The 20,538-nt window shown below is 36.5% G+C and overlaps 1 protein-coding gene across 1 annotated transcript in view; it reads right to left on the reverse strand.

Moving 5' to 3' along the window:
* The window catches only part of LOC150108415 (transketolase), a 154,403-nt gene that overhangs the window by 107,686 nt on the left and 26,179 nt on the right, over positions 1 to 20,538 (reverse strand). The window contains exons 2-4 of the mRNA XM_090415830.1: positions 11,935 to 12,052; positions 8,832 to 8,945; positions 761 to 858 (exon numbers count right to left, since the gene is read on the reverse strand). Coding sequence (XP_090271956.1) covers positions 761 to 858; positions 8,832 to 8,945; positions 11,935 to 12,052 — 330 coding nt within the window. The remainder of the gene's footprint in view (positions 1 to 760; positions 859 to 8,831; positions 8,946 to 11,934; positions 12,053 to 20,538) is intronic.

Raw genomic sequence — 20,538 nt, forward strand, 5'->3', positions numbered from 1 at the left:
GACCTGTTTTATAAGGACTTGGTACAAGTTTCATAAAACAAGCCAGACCTGTTTTATAAGGACTTGGTACAAGTTTCATAAAACAAGCCAGACCTGTTTTATAAGGACTTGGTACAAGTTTCATAAAACAAGCCAGACCTGTTTTATAAGGACTTGGTACAAGTTTCATAAAACAAGCCAGACCTGTTTTATAAGGACTTGGTACAAGTTTTTATAACAAATCAGAACAGTTTTATAAAAACTTACCATACAAAATGGTTATATTGTAATAACCTAATATGGATAGTGAGCCATCGTGTATCAAAACACAACATACGATTAATACAACTCAACAAATGGGACAAGGTCTTGAATATTAATGTATACGTAATTCCTTGAAAACATCTGATAACAAGACAAAATGTGAGCATTCTTAATAAAATAAATATTACTAGGCTAATACCAGAGTTACTGATTTATTTTAATGAAACAAAGGAAGAAGTTAAAGGAAATCTTGTAATCAATTTGTGCATACAGGATAGGTATGATAAGACAACCATATTCTGTTTTTGAAATCAACTGCAAAATATCTGTGCTTAAAATATTTTATACAAAAGATTTAATTAACAAACAAAATGAACACATTTTTCTTCTTTAATGCTACTCTTTAAGAGTAGCATTGTTTTTGTTTGTGTGATATTTTTATATATTTAAATTACTCCAATTACCTTGATAAGATTTTATGATTGCTAATCATAAAATCTTACATAAAAATAGTTACCTTGATTTGTCAAAATATTTTCCAGTATATGCCATACCAGCTGCACAGCTTAAACCTTGTCCAAGTGATCCAGTGGCAACATCAACAAAACTCAAACGCTATAAAAAATATTATATATATTATATATATAAAATAAGATTTTTTTACTCAGTCTGTTAGTAAATCAGATTAATTACTATGAACTGTTAATTCCTACCATGGCAATTTAGTAATATTTGATCAAAACATAAATAAGCGTCACATACTGGCAATGAAATATTTACATGCAAATTAAGAAAATTTGCAATTATTTTTCTACTTTACTGATTAGCACCAGCCTGGTTGGCTGAGTGGTATGTCAGCATATCTACTCTCCAGCCAATGGGCTGCGAGTTCGAATCCCATCTAGGGCATGGACGTTTGTGATTGTCTTTCACCTTCATAACTCCAGAATAACTTCATAACTCCAGCCAACCTATTCTGGAGGAATTTTTGGTAACTCCAAATGCCAGCACAGTGAAGTGCAGGCCTATGTATTAACATAAATCATCATTATTGTTTGTAAGAAAAAAAAAAAAGGAATATCAGTATCCAATCTTCTTTGATGGAAAATAACTCAATTAAGAACACTATTAATTAATCTGATTTAATGAGCTATAAATAATCACCCCCACCTTTTTTAAAATTTCAGCTTCTTTCATTTGCATGTGCATGCTTAAATGCTGCATTTATTTGAAATTACCAAAATATATTAAAGAAACTGTTGATGGTAGAAGACTATTTAAAAATAACTGACAAATTTATTTCCAATAAGATATGCAGGAATTTTCTAAAACAAAAGACAGAAATGATATACACAATTAAAATGAAAATGGATGCTACCACAACAAACTAAGATAATCACTATCTTAGTAATGACACATTAATAAAAAAATCAAAGTGCTCTAGCTCACAATGAATAAGTTTGTATTTTGAAAAACATCTGTCAAGTAGTACAGCATAGAAGAGTAAGAAAGGAGATGTGTGAGAGAAAATGAAAGTATATTAATACTTTCCTTTTGATATTAATACTTTTCCTAATGAGCAAAAAAAGGCAGAGCAAGGAGATGCCACTGTATGCAATTCATTGCGATTAGGAATGCTGCTTGATGAGTGTGTAATGAAATCATCACCACGAATAGTGCAAAGATTAAAAATATTAATGATGCAGTCAGACTTAAAAAAAAAAAAAAAGGAAATTAACGGTAATTTTAGCTGGAATGAATGACTTAAAAGGAAAAAAAAAGTATGGGATGCAAGAGGATATAAAAGCATTACTGGAAGAGATGAAAAAAAGAGTGAAAATTTCAAGTCTTTTTCCAAAATATAACAGTGAACTGAGAAGAGCCATGATTGTAAAATGAGTAAATTATTTTACATAAAATGGGTTATGTAGGAAGAATGGCATAAAGTTTTTAGATGCTTAGAACTGAATATGATCAACAAAAGAAATTGTATATGCTTGCAATTGTGCTTAAATGGATTTGGAGTTAGGTGTCTGGAGAATTTTGCTGGAATGGATGTGCAAAATAGGGAAACTAAAGCTATTGGACAGGATGCAGGCAAGCTGTGTGCAAGCTTCCTTGAGGTGAACAACATGAAAATGATCGCAATTCTGAATGCAGTTTCTCATGTCTCAAATCTGAATAAAATACTCATTAAAAGATTCAAGGATACCTGTGGGTCCAAGATGATATTGCAATGCATGTTTACTAATACCAGAAGTATCAGGAACAAGGGTGAGAAGTTTCTGACATTGGTTAACTTGTCCTAGACAAAAATATACACTATAGACCTGCTTGACATAGGCAGTGGCTTAAGAAACCACACAGGAACGGTGTTAGTAATGCGTGAGAAATTATTAAAGGATATTTAAGGAAATCGATATCAGATTGTAATTTATTTAAGGAAAAAAAGCAATATACCTAGGGTTAGTAAGATAAATCAGGTGATTTATCTTACCCAGTGACAGTAGGTGCTGTCACTGGGAAAGGATACTGCATTTTCAGGAAGGATAAAGAGAAAAGGACTGAGGAAGGAGTACAGCTGATGAGAATAGGAGAAATCAGCAGAGATTTCTGCTGATTTCTCCACTCTCTCTCTCTCTCCCCAATTCTGCCTTCCTAGAAGGAAGGCAGAATTGGAGAGAGAGAGTGCATTTGAAGCTAGGGTTCCTGCTAGAGAACAGAGGAAGTGACAGGATATGTAGATTAATGCAATGGCAAATTAGTTCAATGAGCAAAAGGTCAAGTAATCATTATGAGAAGAACAACTATGGAAACAGAGAGAGGAAAGAATTTAGTAGTAGTATTAAGATATAATTGTATGGAATAGCATGCGATGAAAGGTACCCAGAATTTGAGAATATCAAAACTGGTGATATCATCACAGAATTTGTTAGTCCATAAAGAAAGTAACTAAATCATAGTTCTAAGCAGCCTCCTGAGTTGGTTATCACCAGTTTTGTAGTTTCAAATGTATCTCTTCTTAATTGAAAATTCCACATACTTAGCCATCTCCCAGGTCAAGGCTGCATGATTAGGAAGATGGCTTAAGTACGTGGAATTTTCAATTCAGAAGAGGTACATGTGAAACTACAAAACTGGTGAAAACAACCAACTCAGGAGGCTGCTCGGAACTATGCCATGGCTTAAGAAACCATACAGGAAAGGTGTTAGTAATGCATGAGAAATTATTAAAGGATATTTAAGGAAATCAATATCAGATCGTAATTTATTTAATGAGAGAAAACAATATACCCAGGATTAGTAGGATAAATCAGGTGACAGTTAAATGGGTGAGCAACATTATTAAAACAAGAGCTGCAAAATCAGGAAATGTTATGGAGAGTATATATAAGGAGAAAAGTGATCGTAGCAGGCTGAGCAATACAAAGAATAGACAAGAAGAATAACTAACATGGCAAAGGCAAAATGAATAATTATGGAAAGATAACTTGAATGAATGTTGGAGAGGAGGGGAGAAAGAAGCAGAAGAAATAGTTTAATTACTGAGATACCTTTGGAAGGAGATATCACCTAGGTGGCAATAATGCAGTGACCAAATGACAAGTCTTGACACAAGAACAGAAATAATTAAGGATATTAAATTTCAATGCAAATCATGGAAATTGCATAAGGTTTCAACACATATGTTACAGGACAGTACAAGAGAAATGCTAGTGCCACTGAATAGAATGTTTAAGTATCATCGTTGGCATAGTGGCTAGGGAGCAAAAAGAATGCAAAATACTTCCAAAGACTGAGGGACAAATTACTGACCAATTACTACTTCTCAGGTTCAGTAGTTAAGATACTGAATAAACAGTTATAGGGCAGAATTCAGAAACAAGTGAATAGGGATATTATCAGAGAAATCCAGAGAGAGACAATGACTCATCAAGCCATGCCATACATTACCTAGACCAGCTGTCAATACCTTCTATAAAACTCATTCACACTAATTACATTCACTGCTTCAAACAGGAAAACTGTTCCACTCATTCACTGCTCTATGAGGAAAATAAATAAATAAAAATTACACTCTTAATTTAAAAAACTTCCATGGATGCCCACCTCCTCCTGTCCTCTCCCTACTTTCCATATAATGAAAAATTTAATTAACTTATGCCCAATAATACCATTTCAGATATTTATAGAGCTCTATCAAATCACCACTCTTTTTCCTATTTATCTTGTCTGTCCATTCTCTCAATTTGTCCTGAATCTACATTCTGTAATCGTGACATCATCTTAGTAAGACTTTTTGCTTTCCTAGCAGCCCAGGAGATAAATGGACATGCACAGTAGTCTAGATGCAATTACATCAAAGTTTTGTTATAGAGGTTCATTATCCTTACACATCAATGTTAATTTCCACATTGTAATTATCCTCTGAGTTGTATTAGTAACTTTTTTGTTGTGACCTTTGAATTTCAAAATGCTTGAGATGTCTTGAAACAGCTCAATAAATTCTTCTTCATCCTCATCGGTATTCTCTGCTACCTAACCAATATCCAGATAATTTAAGTCATCCATAATGATTGCTCATTTAGTACCCATCAGGGTAATATAAATGCATATACAGGGTGTTCGGGATAAATTTGACATATTTATAATTAATTATATTTTTCCGTAAGTTACATGTATTAACACACACTTCTCTTCATTTAAAAGTTTGGACCCTTCTTCATTCATATACAAGATGTCAGAAAGGATGGATAGCTGGAACCCACCTGAATCATGGAAGAGAATAACTTGTATCATGATGATTCGTGCCCGCCATCAAAATAAGGATATTACGACTGCTGCCCAATGCTCCCTGAATACAGTAAAAACAATCAGGCATGAACTAGAGACTTGCAATGGTGACTACGAGGATGTAGCAAGAAGAAAGATCCCTAGCAGACGATCTGATTGCGTTCGTACAGCAGAATTCCTCACAAATCTGCAGGAACAGGTGTTGAAGAACCCTGGCATTGGAATTCGGGCTTTGTTCGTGGAGTTGCTAACTGTAGTCAAGCCCTGGATAACAAGGGTAGCCAATGGTAGGCCGTATGTATGGCAGCAGGATTCGGCCCCTTGCCACACCTCTGGGAAAAGTCAAAAATGGTTGTCTGAAAATTTCTACGACTTCACCAGTCCAAATGTTTGGCCTCCAAACTCCCCAGACCTTAACCCCATGGATTATTTTGTATGGGGCGCAGTTGAAAAAGACACCAATCGCACTTCCAGTAATACAAAAGCCCAGTTAATGGATAAAATTAAAACAGTTTTTGCGGCCCTTCCCAGGGAGACTGTAGCATCAGCTTGTTCGAGGTTCCGAAGCAGAATTCAAGCTGTGATCGATGCTAATGGTGGTTATTTTGAGTAAATCTTGTTGATAGTATTGTAATTAACTCGGCCTGTAATGTTTTTTTGTCAATTCATTAAATTTAATAGATACAAAGAAGATTTTCTTTTTCCTTACGAAACTGTCAAATTTATCCCGAACACCCTGTACTTGTCCTACCATATATTTCATCCTGTAAGCACCCCACTTCATAGCATTCTCTTGAGTGTCATAATTTCCAGCATGTAACCTGTCCTAACTGGAACATCCATGTATAATTTGCCACTTCCTAGATCACTGTCACTATTACTAAACAAAAAAATCAGCTAATGCCTTTTTGTTCCTGCATATAGAGTAGGCGAGGCTGTTTTAGCCATATCTAACTTTTGGAGACTGAGTGGGCAGTTCAATCTCTACTGGTAGCCAATCAGAGATAGCTGGCCCAAGGCTATCACTAATTAATTGGTACACAGTGAAGGTGGCAGCTAGCAAGTGCTGCCATTTCGTGGTCCCTAACCTTTACACAATAATTTTAATGTCTGAAAATAGTGCGAGTTCGACAGCCAATTTTCTCGAGTTTACGAGACGAAAAACCTGAGGTTCTGGGAGAAAAAATCCGCTTGCCCGTGCCAGAGATCGACTAACTCAGGAATTGGTCGAGGAAAGGCTTAGAAAAATGTTCCTCTAGTGGGCGACTAGATTCAAACCATCTTTTGTCGTGCAGTCAAGCGCCAGAGTGCAAATACCACTTCTACTGAGCTATACAGGCTCTGTCACTATTACTGCTTTCACGAATTTCTACCATTTTTTTTATATATATATATATTTTTATTCTACACAAGGTACAAGAACCTATAGGCACATTAGTCAGTGTGTGTGAGGTACAGATAAGGATTGAGAAAGAAGAAATCTATTGCCATCTTTCTTAAGGAGCTGGAGGTTGGGAAAAACATTATAAGGAAGGCTGTTCTAAAGGCAGAGGTATATGGAATTAAGAAGAGGAGAAGCTTTTTCGATGTGTTTGCAGTTGTACTGAAAAGAGATGTTGGGCAGCTGATACTATTGTTTTAATAGGCCCAACACCAAGTGGAGGAATGATGTTTGCCAATTTACTGGAGCAGTGACGATGGATGTACCTATAGAAAAGAGACAGAGTTGACACATTGCATCTGTAGAGATTGAAGTGAACCTGTAATGAAAGAGTCATCTGCAAGCCAAATTGCTCTCCTCTGGACAGCATCAAGAAATTTTAAAGGAATTTTAGGTGCACCATCCCAAATGTGTGAGCAGCATTCTAAGGATAAGCAGATTTGGGATTTATATAGGATTAGTAGCTAGGTAGGCACATTAAATAGCTTCTTGAGCAGAAAAGAGTTTTTTACTCTGTGTCATGCAGACTGCAAACAAAAGTATACAAAAGAACATGCAGGTAGATTATTATGTCTGTACCCAAATGCTAGGAGTATCAGAAACAATGGGGTAGAGTTTGTTGCCTTGGTCAATATGTTGGGACCTCGGATTGTAGGCATTAGTGAGACCTGGCTATCAGAATCAAGCGTAATAACTAATATCGAGTGTAAAGGGTACAGTATTTTTAGGAAGGATAGAGGGGATAGGAGAGGAGAGGCTTGCTGCTAAATGATATTGAATGACTTGAATCCAGTTAGACTTTATACCTATGATTGTAGTAGTACTACTACTAACATCAATATGCTGCAAGTAAAAGAAGAATGAATATAAAAGAATGACTCTTCTAAATGCAGATTGTGTGAGGGTAACAGATGCAGAAGAGGTTGTTTGTTCAACTAATGAGTGGCCATCTTGTTAAAAGCTATCAACCTGGTAAATGCAACATTGAACTCACTGCTACCTCTTCACTGGATGAAGAAACTCAGTTGTATGAGGATGAGGTATTAGAGCTATTGTCATCACTGAATAAAAATTCGGCAATAAAGACTGATAGGATATCAGCACGCATGCTGAAGTGGCTATTCCTTTAACCAGGCCGTTTAATAAGAGTCTCAGAATAGGGAAGATTCTGGAGGAATGGAAAGAACGTATGGTAATTTCATTTCACATACTGGTGATATTGGTGCAAAGACTGATGTATCCAACTATCAACCAATCAGTATCTCAGGAGTGGTGGTGAAGATTTTGGAAAAATTAGTTAATGCTCACATTCAGAAATGGGTTGAAATGAATCTCTACTCTGTAACGAGCAACATGGTTTTACTAAGGGAAGGTCCTGTTTTAGCAACTTGCTCATATTCTATAACAATGTTACCATTGAACTAGACAAGGGGTAATGGATACACCAACCATGATACTTTTTGAATTTGCTAAGGCTTTTGACAGAATACAGCATGGTAGACTGTTGCATAAATTAGAGAATACTGGTTTGGATTATAGAATATTACTATGGATAAGAGGATGGCTGACTGTCAGATATCGAAAAGTGGTATACAGGGGGGATGCGAGACTGCAAGATTTAAGGTAACCAATGGTGTACCACTAGCATCGGTGCTTGGTCCACTGTTATTCAATCTGTACATTAATGATATTGGGAACTATAAGACAAGTGACAACTATTTGCTGATGATGCAAAGATAGGTTGGGTAATCAAGAATGCTGCTGATATGCAGTATGATTTGAATAGGTTGGAATTGTGGGCAAAAGGAAAATGGATGTCAGTAAATGTAAAGTCATTCACTTTGGCATGATTAGATATCCAATGTCACATTATATTGGTGGGATTATGCTAGAAGAAACTGATGAAGTTAGGGATCTTGGAGTGTTAGTAAATAAGAAGTTGAAGTTCAGGGACCATGTAGCAAAGATTGCAAATACAACTCAAAGATAATTGCAATGCTGAAGTGAATGTTCACATGTAAAGATAAGGATGTCATTTTGCCTTTTTACAAGGCCTTGAAAAGATCTCACTTGGACTATTATGCACAGAGTGCATAATAGTCCAAGTGAGTGCAAAGGAGAGATGATATCAGGATTGCAGAATACTGATTATGAACAGACTGGAAATTTGTAAACTGCAGACACTAACAAACAGGAGAGAGGTTGATATGATTGAGACTTACAAACTTCTGAATTTTAAAATCATAGCAGGAAAGAATTATATAAATAAACCACAGAAAGAAAGAAAGTAACTACTACATAAGGTACTTATTCTATACAGGCTACGTTAAAAACTGAGATATGACCAACTTACTGGAGTTGGATGGCCTTCGAGGTCTGAATTAAGTTTTCTCAGATTTAGCAATTCTTTAGGTGGAAAAAGACCAGCTTCAGCCCATGCTGCATATAGAATGGGAGCAGAGTGGCCCTAGAAGTGAGAAAAAATAATCTCTGGAATTTTATTTAAAAAAATATATCACTAATTTTACATAGCAACTATAACCTTATTAATATAATATTAATTTAATTTTCAAAATTTAAAAAGGATTTAGTTATAAAATACTTGTTTATGGAGATTTTTTTTTATTATTATTAGCACACCACCATAGAGTCAAAATCATTTCAGTGCATGTCAGGTCCCTTTCAACCAGTAAGATAGCTGCCCTACCATCTCTTAAACCGTTCATATTTTTCAGATTTCACTCTCCACAAACATGCTATTCCTCACTCCTGCTCACTAGTTCTGTAACTTTTAACAACTTCCTCATAACAAACATCTCAGAATCCTGATAGCACTTCAGTTACTTATCTGAATCCTCTTGTAATTTTCCTTGTCACAATGGAAACTTGAACAAATTTGTGCACAGATAAATGTGGCATTATAAAATTACTCCTTCCTTTCTTCCTTCTAAGACCTTGAGAAATAAGACTGAGTAGATATTAAACAGAAGTGGATATATCCACTTCAAAAAAGTGCTTCTCTTGCTCCTAAACCATTTCTGAAACCAAACCGAGCTTCACTAATGAGATCATCACAATTTTGGTATATTCTGTTATGAATAATTTTTAAGAATATTTTGAGAGTCTGGCTCATTAGGCTAATCAGTCTAAAATCATCACAAGTTTTTATATTAAGTTTTTTAGGCAATGCAATGAAAACTGAGTTCATCCAATCAGAGGATAGTTTACCAGTATCATGAATTCTATTGAATAATTTTATCAATATTACTGTCACTGATTAGTTTAATAATTCCTGCTGGTAGTTCACTGCCCACACACTTTACCATTTCTTGATAATATTTACTACTTCAGACTTGAAGATAGCTGGGCCTGTGACTATATTGCTTGAATTTGTTAAGTCCTGTCCATTATCAAAATAGTGCCTTAATGTATTCAGTCCAAACTTGTTCTTTTTTAGATGTTCTAGGATTATCTCTCCTTCACATTAGTCCTAAGTAGCATAGGATGTCGTTTTTTCATCAATCCTGAGAATTCTTTAATTTTTTTTTTTTTTGTGAAGATTGAAGTCCTTTTTTTTCTTTCATAGATCCTCAATTTTATTACATTTTCTTTGGCTTCTTTTATTTTAGATTTTATCTTCGCCTGTATCTCTTTATATTTTGCAGTATCTTTACCTTTATGCAGTCTGCATTGGTCCATGAGGGATAAGATTTCAGCAGTCATCCAATCTTTCTGCTTGCGAGATGAACTATAACCCAACATTTCTGTACTTGGTTTTAATAATTCTTCTTTTAGTTTCTTCCATAATTCATTCATTTGTAGTTCATCATCACTGGAGTTCCAAGTAATTTTTCTATTTTTGCATTCTTTAAGTTTTTTAATCTAGTTTGTTTTCTGGATTTTCTTTAGTTCTTCTTTTTGAGTTCTGCTAGTGGATTATGCTCTGAATCAATGTCAGCACTAGGCTAAGTCTTTAAACTCCTTGCACTACTTCTAAAACGTTGATTGACTAAGATGTAATCAATTTGGTTTCTGACTATACTGTTGTTATTGTCTTGTGGAGATTTCCATGCGTGTAGTTTCTGTTTAGAAGCTGAAAGCACATATTTCTTCTTCTTGACAAAATTGTATTAAGCAATCTCTTCTATCATTTTTTATCCCAAGTACAAACTGTCCTACTGTCACTCCAGATGCTCCTTTCCCTACTTTTGTATTATAGTCTTCTGTGATGATGATGTCATGTTTCTTTGTCACTTGGAGAAGTACTTTCAGTTAAGAATAGAAAAAGTCAATTTCTGCATTGTCCTTGTCTGCAGTCGGTGCATATACTTGTATAGCATTGATGTTGATTGCTTGGTCCTTGAGTTGTAAGAGCATTAACCTATCGGAGAATGGAATAAAGTTGAGTGCACTTTTGTGCTAGTAGAGTAAGATAGAGTCATATCATTGGAGCAGCATTTACCTCAGCCTGGCCATCTTATGGCCAATAACTACTTACTTTCTACATTGCAGTACTATGGCCATTAAGGAAGTTCTATCCATGTCCCCAGGTATCCAGTCTTGAACCTTGCGAATGTCATTCATCTTCAGTCTCAAGATCAGTAATGGTGTGCGCTGCTGCCCACAACCATGGAAGCCGATTCACTATATCTAGCTACTCTCAGTTTTGCCTCTGGGTTGACACAGTTGACCGGGATGTGGCCACTACTTAATTGTTGGTAGCTATGAGGAGCCATAAATAAGAATTGGGTGTTCGGTGGGAACCAATCTTCCTGGACCATCCCAAGATGTGACTGTCCAAGATAGAAAGGTGCCATCCCTTCCCAACACCTCATACACTCATAACATCTTATAGTAATTTAGAAATATTTCATCTGTTTAATCCTCTTCTGTCTCAGTAATACCAATTATGTCAACATGGAATTTTTGCGATTCTTTTACTAAATTAATACTTCTTATGTCAATGGTACCTATCTTCAATTCCACTAAGTGTGAAATTGTTCCAGTGGCTGACTTTTCACTTTTCAGTAGTCCTAGTTCACTGGCAAAAATAGTGACTGGCTTGTTTAACCTTGATCAGATTAAGTCCCGAATTAACAACCCATCTTCAATTAGTTTCTAGGTGTATACCTAATAACAAGATGCACCAGAAGAATGTAAGGACTCAAAATTGTGTTGGAAGCCCTATTCAGTTCCCCACATCCATTATAGGCCTCCCATACTCCACATTTGGTTCTGACCCTTAAGCAATCTTGAATAAACTGCATACATGATTTAATTCTGATAATGTGAACTTGACTATTGAATTTTTTCAGAATTTATTTATTTGCTATTATAACAGTTACATAGTAAATGTGGAAATTATTATTAGCAATACTTCAGACATCTAAATGTAAAAACTAGTCATTTTCATATCATTATAATCTGTAATGAAAAGAATGAATAGAGATACTTACTTTTGAAAGAACAAATCTATCATTATTAGGATCACGAGGCTCATGCACTTTATATCGCATGGTATGGAAAAACAAGACTGACATTATCTCTGCCATTGAACAGCATGATGTAGGATGTCTATAACAAATTAAATAAAACAAAATGTACATTTGAGGTTAAAATTCTCTGATATAATCATAAAAACACCAGATACTGCATCAGAGCGGAATCTCCCCCTTTCGAGTCATCAGAATTCAAGGAGAATCGGCCTACCAGTCCGGAACACATGGGGGGTTTGGTGCCATAGACCCCCCCCGTACAAAATATAAAAATATTACAAGGGAGATGATCATAATTTAGGTTAGGAGGTTTTTTTTTTTTTGAAAATGAAATTGTCCAAAGGGAAAATATAGCTTTATTCATAATGTCTAGCCAATTTAAAAATTAATCAACATTTATCAGGCTGTGTGACCATTTTAGTCATTATTTATAATGGCCATTATGAATAATGATCTATTAGTCACTTGGCCTATAACATATACAAAAATAGTGTAATATATATATAAATTTATTATTTTACTTATTAATGATTATTAATAAGTATATTGCATTTGAAGACACTTGTTTAAATAAAAAAAAACAACCAACAATTTTCAGTTAGAAAGGATGTATAATTTATTGTGGTATTTTATTTACCTAATGCAATGGTACAGTTCCAAAGAATTTAGGATGTCTCCTCATTCATGTTGATTTAAGTAATCATGAGTGATAACCAACATGGAAGAACATCATACTATACATTCTGTCTTCCTCTAACTACCACTCTGCCAAACTCAAATGAGAATAATTTCACAACAGGCATACTGATATCATACTGGAGTGGTGGGTTGGCTACTATTAATGTTCAGAAAATTCCTGCCCATCATTTGCAAGAACAAAAAAATGTTCATTATTTACCTCACTTTCTCTCCCACTGCCCCACCATTTTAACAAAAATGTTTGCACAGTATATCTTGCTATTAAAAAAAACATTGCATTTATAATGGTTTTCATTCATTTTCATTTTATTGACTAGTTGAAGCAATCTTGACTACAAAACTGATCTTAAAAAACTTTATGTTCATTTTGCTTGAGCTTTTTTTTTTTAAGTAATGATTCAAAAATAGGAATGAATGTTCTCAAACTGTTTTGTAATAAAGCAACGTTGGAATTTCTGAAATCTAAATTATGTATTTAATTTCTTGAAAAATCAAGTGAATAATTAAATGCTATCAAAATCTCTTTATCATCATCAAATTCCTGCGATGTACCTTCAAGGGGGTGTACAGGATATGATAGTACTACATGAAAAAAAATTACACCATTACTAACTTCCTATCTACAATTTTCCTCCAAATCAGTCTGTTACTTGTCAAGACTCCAACATTATCAGATCTTATATTTCTATCGTCTAAGGCACTTTGTACCATATAAATCCACTTATATCTTGGTCTTCCTCTGGGTCGTTTTGCTGCCAACCTGGCAGAGAACACTTGCTTTGCTAATATTTCCTCGCCCATTCTGTTTAAGTGACCATACCACCTGAGATTAGCTCTGCTAACGCATTGCTGGATGCTGACAATGTCAAGTTCTTTCCTAATATCCTCATTTTTAATATGATATTGCCATTGATGCCATCTGTTCACGCCTATAATCTTTCTCAGGACTCTCATATCTGTGGTCTCTAGTCTTTGTTCAAGTATTTTACTTCTGACCCAGCTCTCAGATCCATAAGCTAAAACTGGTTTGAACACTGTCTTGTATACAGCTAATTTAGTGTTCCGACTAATTTCTCTCTTATTCCATATGAATTTAATCAATTGACTTCCTACTATACCAGCTTTGCTGATTCTGTTGTCTATTTCTAAATTTAATTTACCATCTTCAGTAAAAATCATGCCTAAGTAGGTGAAATATTTTACTTGTTCCACAGGTTCTCCATTCACAACACAGTTGATATTTTCAATGATTCTGCCTATTTTCATTGTCTTTGTCTTTTTATTGCTGACCTTCATACCATATCTATTACAACAGTTATTCAATTTAGTCAGAGAATCTTGCAGACTTGTAGCGGATTTATTTAGAAGTATAACATCATCCGCATAAAGCAAAGAGCTGACATTAACATCTCCACTTTCCTTCATAATGTGATCCATATAGATAATGAATAACAGAGGAGATAATGTACATCCTTGTCTCACACCAGATTTAACATTAAACGATCTTCCTGTACTTCAATTCTAACTGCTGACTTACAACTCAAATAAAGACTAAGTATTGCTTGATATAATGCCCTCATTGACACCATATAACTGCAGCGTATTGAATAGCTTCTCTCTTGGCACCTTGTCATATATATGCCTTTTCCAAATCGACAAAACTTAAATACAGATCTTTGTTATATTCCCATGCTTTCTCGACTATTTGTCGTAAGGTGAAGATCTGATCCTGACAGCCTCTATTTGGCCTGAATCCAGCTTGTTCTTCACCAAGCTTTTCTTCCACAATTCTTCTCAACCGTTTCTCAAGTATACTTGCATAGATCTTGCCAGGAACACTCAGTAGGGAAATACCTCTATAATTCTCACATTCAGTTTTATCTCCCTTTTTATATATGGGTATTATGAGAGCTCTACTTCAATCATCGGGAATTTGTCCCTCTGTCCAGGCTTTCTGAACTATGCAGTGCAGCCACTGTAAGAATCTTATACCACCATACTTCAACATTTCTGGTCGAATATCATCTACTTCTGCTGCCTTTCCACATTTCAAGCCTTTGATGGCTTTTTCTTTATGTTGGAGGTTTAATGGATTTTTTACAACACTCAAAAAGTGTTGGATGGATGCTGATCTGCCCGTCTGACAGACGGGCAGATCAGCATCCATCTGCCTGGAGGAACACAAGTCGTACATCGTTAAACACAACTATGGCCATTCAGGCTTGGCTGACCATGTTTTGGACACCACCCACAGAGTATCATGGAAGAAAACCACCATGCTCCACCACAGCAAATTCAAGAAAGAGAGACTTTTCTTAGAAGCAGCAGCAGATCTCAGAAATCAACCAAATCTTAACAAATACGGTTGCATTAAGCTTCCGAAGATTTGGGAAACAGTCATCACCAGAGGTCCCACCTTACATTCCAGGCCACCTACTACTGCCCTTAGAGGGTGCTCCACCTAGATAGGACTTTATTGTCACCCACGTGGTTGGGATTAGTATTGTAAGTTTTTGTGTGCATGTTACATTAATTGTCTTTGTAATCCCCGTAGATGTCCTAGTGACTAGGACGAAATATAGGAAGTATTAAATTCTATTTTAATTCTTTTTGAGTGTTGTAAAAAATCCATTAAACCTCTAACATAATGTCCTCACAGCACTTAAGCCTCTACACAAGGATGGCTTTTTCTACTTCTTGTATGGATATGTATTCCTGACTGCATGGCTGGTCAGTGTTTCTTACCACTGTGCTGTCATCACTGCTTGTTTCATTTAGCAGTTTTTCAAAGTAATTACTCCATACTTCAAAGATATCTTTTTCTCCCATTTTCATGTCACCTTTATCATCTCTAACTCCTTTTACAGCACTCTTTTCTCCATTCCTAAGCTTCTTCAACAACCTCCAGAATATTTTGCCACCTTCTTGATATTTATTTTCTATATTCTTGCCAAAGTCCTCCCATGATTTTTGTTTAGCTAGTTTTACACAGTGTTTAGTATTCTTGCATTTGTTTCTATATTCTCTAAGAGCACAAGTTGACTTATTTGACAGGAACTTTTGATATGCTTTCTTCTTTTCCTTCACTGCCTCTTTAACTTCCTGTGTCCACCAGGGAGTTCTGATTTTTTTTATCCTTGCAGACAACCTCACCACATGAATCTCCAAGATTTGATTCCTGTTCTCAAACTCTTTCATTTTTTCTTCAATAATCTTTGTGTATTTTAGTCTACAGTTCACATCTGAGAGCTGTTCAACTTTTATTCGCTTTAAAACTTTCTTACATATTATTCTTTTGAATATGAAATTCAATTTTATCCTGCTCAAGACTAAATAGTGATCACTTCCAATTTCAAATCCTCTGTACACTCTGGTGTCCTGCACCAGGGAGAAAACATCACTATCAACAATAACATAGTCAATGAGACTTTTCTTATTCCTTGCCTCTTCTCTCCATGTGAATTTGTGCACATTTTTATGTTGGAACATGGTGTTAGTAATAACCAGTCCATGTCCTGAGCAGAAATCCAACAGGCATTTGCCATTATTATTAGCTTTGCTCTTTTCCCCAAATTTTCCCAAAACATTTTTGTATGTCTGACAATCACTTCCTACTCTACTATTTAGATCCCCAACAAGGACCAACTTTTCCTTTTTCATTGTGTCAGTAGCTTTCTCTAGAGCCTCAAAAAATTCCTACACTTCTACCTTATGTGGGACCATAGGCACAAATAAGTCTCATTGTCCAGTTCCCCATTCTCATATTTGCCCAAATCACTCTACTTGATGCTGACTACCATTCTAGAAGATGAGCCTTGTATTTTGTGTCGAATACTATGGCTTCTCTTCTTTGATCGTCATTGCCTGAATATAACATTTTGTATTTATTGCTCAGAGAGATCTCACCAGTTTTGGTCTTTTTTGTTTCAGTCACCCCTATTATGTCGATCTGGTACTTATCAAAATCTTTACTTTGAAAATTAATGTTAAATGGTATTCCATATTTGCTTGTTCAGACTACTGCATGAAACATTTATGCATCTTATACAATTGTAACTTTTGTGTTTCTAATAATAATAATAATAAAATGTGTGTTTTTACTACATGTTCTTACAAATCTACAGAAACCAAACAACATTCATGTCTACAAACTATGCAGTTATAGCAGCCTTATAACACAATTGTGAATTGCATTGTTCAGAATGTTCAGTTATCTCTCAGAGTTCAATGTTTGTGACACCAGAAATAGAGGTCAAGGCCAAACTAAGAAAAACAGGATCATACCATCACATTGTCACCTCCAAATTTCATAGTTGGGGTTATGCACTCTTGTAAGAGACATTCACCAGCCATCTGCCACACTCATCCATTTGCTTGGGGTGTATCGTGATTCGCAGCTTCATAACAGCTTTCCAAATTTTCATGTCCCACTGCACACTCATTTGCATCACTGAATGTTGGTTCAGGTAATGTGGGAGATTGCATGTTATGGTCCTACCATGGAAACCCATGTTGTAAACCTCAGTTCTGAATGTTTTTGTACAGATTCATGTTCCAGTCAATGCCCAAAACTCTGCATTCAACATTTTGGCCAATGAATGCATCATAGCATCCTATGGCTGCACTCACTGAGTGTGGTGGTTCATCCAGTGCAGGTAGCACTTGCAGATGACCCCCTGCACTTCCATCTCAGTAGAGTATCACTGATGGTTGACCTGGGATGGCCATATTTGTCAACAATTTGCAGAACAGACATGGCATCTTATCACAACACCTCTTTCAAACTATCAGTTCTCTTCTCACAGCCATTCCAACTGGACACAGTTGCACTAACTTGGAAGCATCATATTCCTCCAATTTATACCAACTATAAGCATGTGACTCATTAAATGGCATGATGCCCCTTGTCCATAGGGGTGTCTGCCAACTTCTTTCCAAGCAGCACGCGCGTGCACGTGTGTGTGTGTGTGTGTGTGTGTGACACACAGGTGATTAAAATTGCAGTATCCCTGTTTAAGGCCTTGTGGAATGCCGCCCTTCTTATTGTGCTATCTTCTATCGAAGGTCAGCGACCATCTTGGCGAACAAACTGCGCTCTTGTGCTAATCTGAGCAGTATCCCTGTTTAAGGCCTTGTGAAATGCCGCCCAGTGATGTGAAAATTTGCAGAAATACATTGGGCATCATGGAGAAGCAATATCTGAAAGGGAGGGGAATTTTTCTGTGTGTGCAAGGAGAAAAGCAATACAAGCATAATAACACATTTTTATCTGCAACAATTATGCATTCATGGGCTGTAATGTTCACTGTGCTGCCTGTGTTCAACAGCAGGACACAGCAGCTGGTCAGGACTGATGTTGCGCACCCACTGGTTTATATCGTCTTTCAGCACTAGTAAGTTATCAGGACAATCCCAATAAAACCTGTCTTTGAGAAATCCTCAGAGCCAGAAGTTACAGAGAGTCATATCAGGTGAATGAGGTGGCCATGCAGTGGGAAATACAGGGCTGATCACTCTGGCTTCCATGAAATGTTCTCAAAGAAGCTCCTCAGCAAAGTACATTGGGCAAGGGATGTGCCATCACTGTTTATTCATTCATTTCGTATGGTGATTCGGCTGTGAACCCCTTTTACGGGGAGGTACGGCACCACCTCAATCCCCTCTATTTTTAACCAAGCCCCAGAGTGGCATAGCTGACAATTCAGACCTATGGCTGGAGGGATTGTCTTAAGTATTCCTGACTGTATCTGTGTATGTTCACGGAGCCGGTTTGCATGCAAGCGGGATTAAGATCCCCAGATAAACTGGGGGAAAACCCTGCTATCCACGCCCAAGACCAGCTAACTTGGCTATGGCTGAGGAAGATCCTTAAGCTCCTCATGTCGTTGAAGGGAATCGAATCTAGGACACTCCTTCCCCAGGCATATGGTTGCAAAGCGCATAGCCACTAGGCTAACCACACAGACACCATCACTGTGGACAGTATTAACAACCAGAATGAAGGGAAAGATCCAGTGTCTATCATATTAACCCCTCCTGGCACCTACTTAGCTGTGTGATACACAAATTCCATGCATGACCCAAATTCTAGACCTACTTTCCCCCCCCCCCCCTTCAGACATTGCTTCTGCTTGACTCACAATGCACTGCAACATTTGGATCACTGGGTGGCAGTCCATAAGGCCTTAAACAGGAATACTTTAATTCTGATCACTGTGTGTGTTATACTGATCCCATAAACAGGAAGTCGAGAGACCTATAGGCACATCAGTGCCTATAGGTCTTATTGAAAGTTTTTCACTTGGTTATACTATAAATTAAGAATGCCAAGAAATTCTATTCTTGGTTTAATCCTTTATCTGAGTGTAAGCAAACAAAGTTTGCACGTTAAGTCACTTCATGACTGGGTTACATCAATTTCCTTAGTATCCCATAATGCGATGCATATATCTTTATGAGCATGTATAATGATGCACATTATGGGAAGGAAGGGCCACTATCCAGACCAGTTTTGACCTTTAATCAGTGGGGACCAGGCCCAGAAGTGATACCAAGATTAGCCTCTATATATAAGTAGCCCAGTTGTGAAGTGACTTCTACCACAAACTTTGTTTGCTTACATTTGGATAAAGGATTAAACCAAGAATATAATTTCTTGGCATCTTGAATTTATGGAAATACAAGTTTATTGATAGTTTTTTTGAAAAGATGCAGATTATAGTTGTTTTCTGCCACCAGCAGAAAACTTGACAGAAGGCAAGTTTTCTGCTGGTGGCCTTTATGAAATCAGATTTGGATCTACCGATATGCATATGTTACATGCTTTGGTATAGGCAGAGCATGAAGCTAAAGTTCTTGATGTGAGCCACAAGTGGTAAGCTGAATTTTTTTTTCTTTCTTTGACACATTTTCAGCTGAACCAGGACTTGGAAAGTGGATGTGGATTATGGGTTGAATGGGGAATGAAGGCCAGTGAGAATAATACTGGCTCATTCACAGCAGGAGTTAGGATTAGATGAGCAGAAGCAATAGTCAGACCAAGGAAAAGAGTAGAAATTCCAAATGTGATCCCAGTTGGCTCCTTTATAATGCCAGAGAGTGTAAGGTTGGAGGAGGGGTGTTCTGTGAGAGGGGAGACTGGTACCAGATTGTGGTCTGAATTGCCAAGAGGAGAGGCGACCTTTACAATATATCCAGAAGAACTGGTCAAAAAAGAGATCAGAGTATTTGGAGAATAAAGAGAGTTATCAGGGATTCAAGTGGGTAGAAGTACAATTTGTATTAGGTGATTATTTATAGCATTACTTCTGTCTCTTGTTCTGCTTGGTCAGTGGTACTGGGGTAAGGGAGTCGATTGAAACTATGAATGCTGAAGTCGCTCAGGAAGATGACCTAACTATTTGGATAGCTAGATTGCAGATGGTCAAGTTTCGTGGAAAAGAATGTGAAGAGATCTGATGGTTATTAATGTTTGAAGACCAGTAAATGCAAGAAATGAAAGTCACTAAATGGGGCAAGGATACTTGGAGCCAGAAAATGTCAAAAGCAAGGAATTCTAAATTAGCCATTCTTTGGCAGGGTATGTCAAGCCTTTGTGAAATACAAAGGCTTGCCATTCTTATGTGAAAAGAATTGTGAAATGTGTAGTTTGGGTACTGGGGGTAGGCAGTAGTAGATATAGCTATGATCTGGGTTTCTGTCAGATATAAGATGTCTGGTCTGGAAGACTGCATGCCAGATGTCATTTATGTTTATGTTAATACCATGAATGTTAGTCAAGTGGATGTGAAAATGAGTTTTTAGTGAAGAGATTATCGTTTGTATGTTGTGGCTAGTTGTGACCTTTTTGATGGATTACTTTATGAG

Source organism: Typopeltis vanoorti, chromosome 3, assembly GCF_054136105.1.
Source record: "Typopeltis vanoorti isolate ZY-2024b chromosome 3, IOZ_Tvanoo_1.0, whole genome shotgun sequence".
Classification (NCBI taxonomy): domain Eukaryota; kingdom Metazoa; phylum Arthropoda; class Arachnida; order Uropygi; family Thelyphonidae; genus Typopeltis; species Typopeltis vanoorti.